We start from the raw sequence: 12003 nt of genomic DNA on the forward strand, positions 1-12003 counted from the left end.
CCAATACACATCAGTGCTGTGTGCTAGCTTCTTAACGTGTTTACCTAACATAACCTTGTGAAGGAGTTAAACTTATTAAATATATATATTTTAAATGGATGTGGCTGTTTTTAAAAGAAAGGTCAGAAAATGTTTTGCTTCTAATGGTTTTCATAATTGGTAAATGTATTTATATCCTTATGTTTGAAGAAAAATATTGTGCTTAATGTCTGTTTTCTAAATTATAAGGGAAATTATTGCATTATACTTTATTGTCAGAAGAATAAAGTTTTTCTTAAAGTCTAAGGTTATCTTTTTTTTCCTGATTTTTAGATTTTGGATGATGAAATTCATTCAGACTTTTATGTAGCTGTTCCAGAAATAATGCCTGAGCTTAATTCCTTAAGGAAGAAACTGAAGAAAAGATTTCCAAAGCTTACTCGAAGTAAGGGAGAGTTCTTTTTATTATTTTTATTACTTCAGTATGCTATCAGCAGCTTTCTAATACATGTTTGGTTAGGAAACAAAATTGTTAATATAATATGTAGAATAAAGAATATGTCCTGGTATTTGAGTTTTGTGTTATAAAAAACATGCAGATTTGATTTTTTTCCTTTGGCATTGATATTGGTAATCTGTTATAATTTGAAAACCTAATTACTATGTAGTACTTTAAACTTAAGTCACGTCCTAGCTTGAAATTAATTGAATGTATCATCTACTAGGTATGTTACCATCATACTAATTTTTACCTCTTTATCAATATAATATGTATGCTAATTTATATCAGCATTTACCATGTGTGTCAATGCTTACAGTGTGCATGGCTCTGCCAATTTTTTTCTTTTACGGATATTTCTCCCTTAAAAAATCTAGCAAGAGAAGTAAGGTTGCTACATAAATAGCCATGTTAGAAATTATGAAGTATTAAATGATAAATTCATGATGTACTGCAGGTGTTCAGTAGAAGAGGAATTTACACATAGGTGGGGAAATTAGAGGAGGCATCATTTAGGGGGTGACATTTAAACTGACCTTGATAATTGGATGAGTAGATTAAGGGGAATAATATTTTAGATAGAAAGAATCTGTTAATCATAGACACTGGAGCAAGTCAGAAATTATAGTCCATGTACAAGAAATATCAATTAGTTCTCTTTGGTTATATTGAAAGGTACCTCTACATCAATAAGAAAGAGAATAGTGGGAAATTGTGTTGGAAACGTAGGTTGGTGTCGTTTTCAGAAGGAACTGGAATAAGATCCTAAAAAGCTTGGACTTCTTTTCCATATTCAGCAGGAGTCCCCTAGAAGTTTTTAAGGTGGGGAATTTGTTAGAGGTTTAATCTAGCACAAGTTCATAAGCTGTATTGTCATCAGTCAAAACTAGAAGCTGGGAGACCAGTTTGGGTGCAATTACCAGAGACTGATACGGGTATTGTTTAAAGTAAAGCCTTCATAATGAGACTGAAATGAGGAGAGCAGATGTCAACGATGTTAGGACTTTGCACCAAGTTAGGAATGGACACTTTGAGAGACAGAAGGGAAGAGTCAAATGAGGCTGAGATTTTTTTAGGTGGTACTGGATATCTGCTATAAATAGGTGTTATTTCTAATAAAAATTTTATAGTGTAAACAGAATAAATATTTTGAAATTGTTTTAGTAGATTGGGCTTCACATTCCAAATCTACTTGAGCTGAAAAATCCTGCTAAAATTTTTCATATGTGGTAGCCTCTAATACCAGCCTGAATTATAGATTATGTTCTGTACTTAAGCAATTTCTTATGTACTCTCCAATTCTTTTGTTGTACCAGAGTTTTATTTGTTTATTTTTGATAGCCTGCATTGAATAACCCATCTTTATTAAATACTGGGCTGAGGTTTGGCACTTTTCTTTAGGGATTTCCATTAAATAGTGTTTGTTGTCATGGAATCAGACTTAATATTCTTTTCCAAGACAGACCTGAAATCTAACATTATTTTAGAAATTAAACATGAATTACAGTTCAATTTGATGAAAATATGTTTCCTAATTTTTTTCTAATTAAATTCAAGCCTAACAAAACCAAACAGTACTAAATATATTCAGTTAAAACTGAAACTATATGTCTGCTGAATGTATCTATTCAGCTAGCTCCTTGCTTTTCCCAGTGAACTGGTTTCTCACGAAGTTAGTCTTCTCTACTTCTTTATCCATTCTCTGAATAACCCTTTAGGCCTTTATGTTTTTAGCCTTGAGGGTTTTTTTTGAAAGGATCATTTTCATCACAAAATTTGGCACTGTTGTTTTTAGTCTGAAAGGTTTTCAAATAACTTCATATCAGATAGGCAAAATTTCCCTTCAAAATACTTATTTTTATTAACAGGCTTTATTTTTACTTTCATAATGAATCATGGTTTTTGTTCACCAGGGTCAGGTTACCTGTGGATGTCCCCCCACCCACTCCTTTGCTTAACAAAGCATCTTGAAAAAACTGACAGACCTTTCTTTTTCTCTAACTTTTTCTTTTCACCCCCACATTTTCTGTTTAACAGCACTGGCAAAACATTCGTGTTCTTTAAACATGAAGACAAATGATTAACCTGTCAAAAATGTTAAAACAGAATACACCAGATGTGCATTAGAACAAATGAAGCTTGCATTATGCATTTTCAGAGCTTGTTCAGATTCTTATTTAGGAACATTTGATTCCCCTTACATCCAACAAAAGTCTTTAGGGTAAAATAGAAATTACATTTTGAGCAAATGGATGAAATTAAAAAACAAACAAGCCCCTACAGCTAAGCTCATTAGTTTCCCATTTTGTCCTACATTTTGCTTTACTAATGGGAGTGGGTGTAACCATCTTGGCTGGATTGAATGTTCATATTTTGCATCATGTTTAGTGTAGCTTTATTTGTTTTATTTTTTTATTTTAATTGCTTATGTAACTGCAGGCAAGTTGTCTATTTTTCAGATGCACTTTTGGTTTGTTTTCTAAGTATTTCTTTTTTATTTCAGAAAAAAAAAGATTTAAAACTTGATGTTTAAAATTTCTTGGAATAAAAAGGGTTTTATTTTGCTTGTAAACTAGCTTCCTTCCCCTTGGCTCCCACAATATAAGTGCCCTCTGAAATTTTTTTATATGTAATTTAGATATGTTTTGTTGATATTTTTGATATTTTTATTCCTAATTTTATATATTATTTAGAATTTACTTAAGCAAAAAATACTGGTATGAAAAATATCTTGACTTAATGGAATCAGTTTTCTATTACACATATTAAACCATGGTAGGTACTGCAGCATATATGGAAACAGTTAGATTCTTTTAAACCATACTGAGTTTTAGGCAAATATTTGGGAAAGGAACATGATTAAAATTTGGACACACTGCCCTAGTGGGATGGCTCAGTTGGTTGGAGTGTCGTCCCCTACATCAAAAGGTTTCGGGTCCAATTTCTAGTCAGGGCACATACCTGGGTGGTAGGTTGGATCCCCAGTTGGAGCACGATGGGAGGCAACCAGTCAGTATTTCTTTCTCACTTCAGTGTTTCTCTCTTTATCTCCCCCCTTCCCCTTTCTCTAAAATCAATAAATATATCCTTGGGTAAGGATTTAAAAAAAGTGGACTGGCAAATGTGTATTTCTCTTAATATATAGCTCTTAGAAATTGAATGTCAGTGCTCCAGTTGGAGTCTTGTCAAAAGGATACTCCAGCAGACTTGTCCAAAGAGTATTCCCATCTGCTGAGCAGGGGACTGCTTTTTGTAAGGAGGTTGGTGTTTTGTCACATTCGATAGTAACAGATGTAAAATTATTGAAATCTAACGTGAAAAATACTTTTAGCTCATAAACTGACATGGAATGGCTTGCACTAGTGAAACAGTCTGAACTCTTTGGTTATATGAAGAAAAATACCGAAAAAGGAATTTTTATAGAGTAGTAAATTTGAAATTTTTCTAAATTGTTCCTCGTGTATTAGTTTAAAAAACATTTATGTGTGAAAGATTCCAATGACTAGTTACTGTTACAATTACTATAGACGAATTATTGATGTATGACAGCTGGTTCTGTTACTCTTTTTTAAAAATTTATTTTACTACAGCCCCCTTGCCCTTCCTCATACACACTAAATGTTCTCCTTTTCAGGTCTTTGGACTTACTGTTCATTTGTGTGTAATGCTGTTTGCTTATTTTCCTGGCTTACTTTCTCATTCTAAACAAAAAGGCTTTCCATGACCATCTTATATAAAATATTAACTGTCACTTCCTATTAACACTGGATTTCTAATTTTTTGTTTTTATATTCTTTTTAGGATTTAATGCTTGTGGCTTCTTAGATTTTTTTTTATTTGTGGGAGTATATTCCTCCCATTAGAGTAAGGGCATTTTTTGGTTTTGTCCACTGCTATATTGCTATGGCCTAGAGTAGTAACCTGGCACATAGTTGGTGCACAAGAAATATTAGTACAGTGCTTGAACATTTAGTGCAGCATTCAGTTATTAGAAAATACAGATTAAATACTGCACCTGAAGAGTAGAAAATCTACAATTTGTAGGAGTTTTTTTGGATTAAAATAATTGTACTTATAGTTATTGAGTATCTGCAGTGGGCCAAGCCTGGAGTGTGATGGACATGACGAAGACAGACAAGGTCCTTGCTGTCTTAGAGCTGAGAGTCCCGTTTCCCCCGGTACATAAGCTAGCTTAACTGAGCATTTAACCATGCTCAGATTTCTCTAGTTAGACAAACAGACTGAAAACAAAACACATTCCCCTAAAACTTTTATTTCATTCAGCTATCCTTTCTAGCTACATTCTTAGTCTTTTTTGATGTTTCACACAAGTTTTTCCAAATAAATTCTTTTTAGTGGTTGGCTGTCTCCATTTCCTTACCAAGCATAATTCTTTATCTTTCTCCCTTGCATACAGCTAAAATGTGGCTCTCGGTAGTAATCACGGGTCTTTCTTTTGCCACATTTAAAGATCTGGTCTTATTTTTTTTTTCTCTGTCCTATGTAATCTTAACTTACCTCCTTTCTCACTAACTATTCCTTCTTTGTCTTCTCTAGCTTGTATTCTACCTGCTTCTTCCTGTAATATTCCTTGGTAAAGAAGAAAAGAGAAAGTGCATCAGGGTGAAATACCTGACAATATAGTTTATCGTTTAAGCCTCTATTATGTTCATTACGGAAATCAAGTGGCAGTAATTAGATGAAGAGGAAGGGAAGGAATTAAGAACAAGGAAAAGAGTAGAAGAACATAAAAGTCCAGAGAAAAGAGGAGGAGAAAGTAATTACTTAGCAAAAAGGGATAGCAAAGCCCTAGAAATAACAGTGAAGATTTAACATTGGGTTATACTGCAAAACAGAATAGAACAGTGGTTGAACACAGACCTCTCTCAGACTTGACTTGGTCACTTACTGTGACCTTGAACAAATTTTTTAAAACATTTTTTGTGCCTCTTGTTTATTCATCTATGAAATGGGTTTCATGTTCTCATGGTGTTTTGTTATATGCAAGAGCTTAGCACAGGCTGGGTATATAGCAAGTTTATAATACGTATGTGCCCCTTGTTATTATTGACTATCTACAAGTCCTAAATAGCTCTTCACGCTCCATAATTACTTTAGGAGAACTCATTCTTTTTCATGTCTTCAAATATCATTTTTACCTTCATAACTCATTATTGAGTGAGCAGATAATTATTGAGTGCCTGTTATGTGCCAGGCAGGACATTTAGTACTGCACATTGAAAGATGAAAAGAGAGTTCCCATCTTTAAGGAGATAAAAATTGAACAGAGAGAGAAATGAGAATGTAAGTGCTACACTAAAATGCAGAAAGTGTACCAGAGGGAAAGGTACAAAGTGCTTAGAGGAATGAGGGACTACTTTGTAGAATCAGATTATATAAAGAAGGTACCAGCTATGTTGAGCACTTAAGCATGAATAGGCATTTTCTTACCTGCCATGCATGGGGAGAACATTACAGGTAGAGGAAATGGCTTGTACTAATGTACAAAAGTATGAGTGTGCCAGTTATGTTCAGTAAATTATAAGTAGCTTTCTATCTTTTGGTACATAAAGTATTATCAGATAGTGGTGTTCAGTGAGGTCAGACAGTGATAGGCAGTGGGCCACGTCAGAGAGGACTTTGTGTGCCATGCCGTGGGGATTAGATTTTATCCTCTATGTAGGTAGGAGCCATTGAAAAATATTGCTTAGAAGACGATACAAGATTTGCTTATTAGAATGACTATATGTGGGAGCTGTATAAGTGATGGAGTGGTGATGTGAGGATGATGAAGCAGTGAGGACAGAGACCAGTGAGGAGGCCACTGCCTCAGCCTAGGTGAAAGATGAATAAGGACAGAATTTGCACAGTGGCCGTGACGACAGAGAAGAGGAAGACTGTTATGGGATATGGAGGAGATGGAATTAACAAGAGTTACTGATCAGATGTGGAGGGAAGGGAAAGGGAGGAATCTAGAATGATTCCCTGATTTCTGTCTTGAGTGGCCCAGTGAATACTATTTTAAGGGTAGATATACAGGAGATGAGGCAAGTTGGGGGATGATAATACCACAAGGTGAAGTAGGGAGAATGGAGATATGCTGGCACAGACATACTGTTTTCCTGGAAGTAAGTCAGTGTTAAGATGAAGTAGGTTATAATAAATAAATGTATACATTGTAATTCTATAGCAAGTAAAAAATACACAAAAAGAGATATCTTCAAACTAAAAGGAATAAAAAAGATATACTAAAAACTTTTTGTTTAAAACAAAAAGAAGGCAGTAAAGGAGGAACAGAGGAACAGATGAGACAAATAGAAAACACAATAAAATAAAGACCTAAATCCAGTCATATCAACAGTTAGGTTAATTGGAAATGGAATAAACAATTCAACCAAAAGGCAGAGATTATAAGATGACTAGTAAGCAATCCAATTATATGTTGCCTAGAGGAGACACACTGTATATTCAAACACAAATAGGCTGAAAGCAAAATATACTGTAATAAAAGGTATGTGAATGTGGTCTCTCTCTCTCTCTCTCTCTCTCTCTCTCTCTCTCTCTCTCTCTCTGATAATGGAGTCAGCTACAAAGTGTCTAAGTCACGGGCAGAGAGCAGATACAACATAGATACAGCATGGATATGCTGGACGAAAGGGAGATCTGCGTCCCCAGTGGGACATAGTGGATGAACTTGCTACTCAGCACAGGGCACAATTTAAAATTTATGAAGTTTTTCTAAAATTTTTCACTTAATGTTTTTGGACACAGTTAACCATGGGTAACTGAAACCATGGAAAGCTAAATGGTGGAAATGGGGCACTACTGTATTAGCATCTTACTGTTTATTATTAATCTGTTATACCATTTAGTATTCAGTTGCATCAGAGTGTGGTACTAAAATAACTTTGTATGTTTCACTAGTTGTTGCCTCTGCACGTCTCTTTTCTCCTAATTAAATTTAAAGCTCCTTGTGGGTAAAGTGTTCCTGAGCCATACTGAACAACTCAGATGATCCTTAAAAGTAATATATGCTGAGGGTATAATGTGCTTTCTATATAATGAGATTTAAAAAAATATATTGAATTTATTGGAGTGACATCGGTTAATAAAATTATATAGGTTTCAGGTGTACAGTTCTATAATATATTGGATTGTGTATTTACCACCCAAAGTATAGTGTTCTTCTATTACCATTTATCTTTAAACTCTTCTACTTCCCCTACCTCCCCTTTTCCTCTGGTGATCCCCATGCAGTTGTCTGTGCCTGTGAGTTTTGTTTTGTTTTGTTTTTGCTTAATTCCTTTACCGTTTTCACCCAGCGTCCCAACTCTTCTCCCCTTTAACCGCTGTTAGTCTGTTTTCTATGTCTGTGAGTCTGTTTCTATTTTTTTTTTTTCATTAGATTCCACACATAAGTGAAATCATACAGTATTTGTCTTTCTCTGACTGGCTTATTTCACTTAACATAACACTCTTCAGGTACATCCATGCTGTCACAAATGATAAGATTTCCTTCTTTTGATGACCAAGTAGTATTCCATTTTGTAAGTGTACTGCAGCTTTTTTATCCACTCACCTACTGATGGGCACTTGGGCTACTTCCAAATCTTGGCTATTGTAAATAACATTACAGTGAACATAGGGGTGCATATATTCTTTCGAATCAGTGTTTCAGGTTTCTTTGAACATAATTCCCAAAAGTAGAATTGCTGGGTCACAAAGTAGTTCCATATTTAATTTTTTGAGGAAACTTCATACTGTTTTCCACAGTGGCTGCACCAATCTATATTCCCATGAATAGTGCACTAGGGTTCTCTTTTCTCCACATCCTCTCCCATACTTGTTGTTTGTTGATTTTTTGATGATGACCATTCTAACAGGTATGCGAGGCGATATCTCATTGTGGTACTCATTTGCATTTCTCTGATGATTAGTGATGCTGAACATCTTTTTATATGTCTATTGGCCATCTGTATGTCCTCTTTGGCCAATGTCCTTGGCCCATTTTTTTAATTGGGTTTTTTTTGGTGTTCAGTTATATAAGTTCTTTATAAATTTTGGATATTGACTTATCATGGGAAGAATTGCTGGAGACACAGTGGGAGAGGTGTGTCTTTAGTAGCATGTTTCTTACCTTCAAATATGTGAATACATTTTCTATGCACAAAATTGAAAATTGTTCAAGTTAATGTATGGCATTGTGGAATATTAAAAATATGTATTTTTATCTATTAAATTTGAGTTAAAATTTTACTGATTAAACATTAGTAAGATTAGCTTATGTTTGGAGTCTCCTGTGTGATCCTCTGAAAATTCTGAGTTTTTACTTTGACTCTAATTTTCTCCTTTCTATATTTAATTGCATTCTTTTTTTACTTTAATGGAGGACAAGTTGACATTAGAATCCAATAAATTAAATTTTAATTCTTAACTCTTTCATGCCAGCTCTATACAGTAATGAGCTGTATCATTCCTGTGATATTATTTCCACTGCTAAATGTTGCTACTTTTCCTAGTTCCTCAGCTTTTTAATGGTAAGGCAGGTCATGTGAATTTTACACAAAGATAGGTAAAATGTTCTTAAAAGATTTTAGGACTCCACTGTTACCTTTTATAATGGATTATTTTACACATTTTAATTTTTTATCAGTGTTTCTAAAGTAGATAAATGGTATCATTGCATATATTTATTTGTTACCTATTACTGTACAAACAATATTACCACAAATTTAGTGGCTTAAAACAACACAGGTCACATGAAGCTCCAATCAAGGTGTAGTGTAGAGCTGTGGTCTCATCTGAAATTTGACTGGGGAAGGATTCAGAGTCATGTGGCTTTTTGGCAGATTTCAGTTCCTTGCAGGTTGCTGGCCTGGGGGCCTCGGTTTCTTACCCTGTGGCCTTCATATGCATCTCATAACATTGCATCTTGCTTCTTCACAGCCAGTATGAAGAGGATGTCTTCCAAAATAGGCATTGTAGTTTTATGTAATGTGATCATGTACACATAATCATTCTGTTGGTTAGGTTGCGGATCCCATCCACACTGAAGGGGAGGGGATTATACCAAGGCATGAACACTGGGAAAGGAAGCTACCCTAAAGTATCTCTGCCACAGCTTATTTACTTTGTCTTAGCATGAGATTAGTGTTTTTCTTATTCAGTAATTTTTGCTACTTGTTTAGGTGGAGTGATAACTTTGGATTTTTTGTTTTTCTAACCAGATTCCATTGGCCGTGACATCCCCAAAATGCTTGAGTTATTTAAAACTGGACATGAAATTAAAGTAGATGAAGAAAGGGAGAACTTTCTCGAAACTAAAATAGCAACCGTAAGTTACAGTGGGAAGTTATTCAGTAACCCTTTTTTTTTTTTTGCTTAAGTGATTCATTAATGATTTATAATATAATATACCAGTCCTTTGGACTTGTTGTTGTCACTAGCATTGGGAGTGGCACTAAATATGCTCATAGATTTTTTTTTATTGATTGAACTTACACATTTTAATGATACTGTAGAATTTCTTTCTTCCAAGTTATGTGCCACCCACTGACATTTACTTGGCCTTATTTGATTATCTATTCTATGTATGTTATTTTTAGTCTCTAATTTTTAAGCTTATTGAAAGTAGGGTCAAGATCTTAATGTATGTCCTATAGAACTTTGCATAATACTCAGCCCATAGTAGGTATTTAATGCTACTCTAATGGAATTGAGTAATTTATTTTATTTTTATGAATTATTTCTGATTACCCCCATATGGGTTTTAAAAATTGTTTGCCTATTTACAGAAGATGCTAGAAATCAATTTCCAAAGCTGCTTTTAGGACACTAATGTAGATCTGTCAGATTTTATAGAATTGTATTTTTAAGTGCATAGATATTTGCTAATATCTTTTTATACTAAAGAATCTCTAAAATACCTATTTAATATATATGATTTTGTTCCTGTGCAATAATTATAGGGATAATAGTAATATTGATCGCAAAATGTAAAATGCCTACCACCTGCCAGGCACTGTTTTAAACACTTTTTATATATTCTGTCTTTTAATCCTCAGACCTATGAGAGGTAAATTATTATCCCTGTTTTGTAGATTAAGATGACAGCACAGAGAGGTTAGATACTTTTTTCAAGGTCTTGTAGCTAGTATGAGGCAGTATTTGAGCCTCGCCCATCTCAAGAGCCCAGACTCTTTACCCGTGGACCACCCAGCCTCATGGCTGCAGTGATTTGAAGAGCTGTTATTCCTCCTCCATCCTACTCCTAAGAGGGATTCTGCATTATAGCCAACAGGCAGTAGTCCAGGCTAACTGAGCTGTGCCCACTGTAGATCATGAGAAAGATAGAAAAGGTGTTCAACTAGTTTTAGGGAAGAAAACTTAACTTTAGAAAGGGCAGGAGTCGGGGGTAGGAGGGCAAAGCAGGTTTAATCCAGTGAGGGATTGGGGAACTGCTCATTGCCATCATTACCATCAACGCTTAGCTCCAGTTCACCTGGCATTGAGCTCTGCTAGAATTTGATGTAGGAATTGACTTGTTCCCAGAAGGCCCGTGGCAGTGCTTCTTGTTTCTTAGGGAAGACAACATTGTAATATATAAAAAAAATTAAAACTCAAATACAGATTTTTAAGAGAGTATTCTGGGGCTGTAGAGGCATGGGTTTGAATCCCACTTCTGCTACTTAGGGAGTGGCAGGCTGTAAATAAGTTTCCTCATGTTGTTGTGTCTCAGATTTCCTTATCTATAAAATTTATGTGGTGCTATCTGTTTCACATTGAGGTTTTAAAGATTAAATAAAGTTTTTAAATGATAGTAGCTGTTGTCATTACTGTTTTGGTTGGGCTTTGGGGACTGTAGAATATCTTTTTTTAATTTTATTTATTTATTTTTAGAGAGGGGGGAGGGAGAAAGAGGGAAAGAAACATATGCAAGAGAAATATCATCCATCAGCTGCCTGTTGCAAGCCCCCAACTGTGGACCTGGCCCGCAACCCAGGCCTGTGCCCTGATAGGGAATTGAACCAGCGACCTTCCTGTTCGCAGGCCAGCGCTCAATACACTGAGCCACACCGGCCAGGGCTAAGGAACCGTAGAATATCTTTATAAGACTTTTTATAGCTAGACTTTTTTCTTTTTTTTTAGGTAATATCTTTATTATACTCAGTAGGTAGTAGTTTATATAGATCCTGACTCAATATATGAAACCATGGCATCTTATTCATTCTTCTCAACAAATACCATAGTGATTAAGACTTGAGCTGCAGATCAGACTACCTGCATCTTTTAGAGATACAGTGCTTTTTTGTAATGAAAATGAAATTATTCTGTGTGCTTAAAGAGAATCTTTTTGAATACTACTTAAATATTATAGTATAATAATGGATTTTAGAATCATACTATCTGATTCAAAGCCTAGTACTAGATTACCCCCCTTGTTCTCTGAGCTTTGTTTTCCCCCATGTAAAATAAAGTTAATAATGATACATACTTTCTAGGCTAGGAGGAATTAATATGACGTA

General features: G+C 34.8%; 1 protein-coding gene across 2 annotated transcripts in view; it reads left to right on the plus strand.

Moving 5' to 3' along the window:
* The window catches only part of MRPL1 (mitochondrial ribosomal protein L1), a 91087-nt gene that overhangs the window by 57139 nt on the left and 21945 nt on the right, over positions 1-12003 (plus strand). For both annotated transcript variants that reach the window (XM_045858185.1, XM_045858184.1), the window contains exons 6-7: positions 313-424; positions 9706-9812. In XM_045858185.1, coding sequence (XP_045714141.1) covers positions 313-424; positions 9706-9812 — 219 coding nt within the window. The remainder of the gene's footprint in view (positions 1-312; positions 425-9705; positions 9813-12003) is intronic.

Source organism: Phyllostomus hastatus, unplaced genomic scaffold, assembly GCF_019186645.2.
Source record: "Phyllostomus hastatus isolate PE091 unplaced genomic scaffold, TTU_PhHast_1.1 phas_scaffold_1674, whole genome shotgun sequence".
NCBI classification, from domain to species: Eukaryota; Metazoa; Chordata; class Mammalia; order Chiroptera; family Phyllostomidae; genus Phyllostomus; species Phyllostomus hastatus.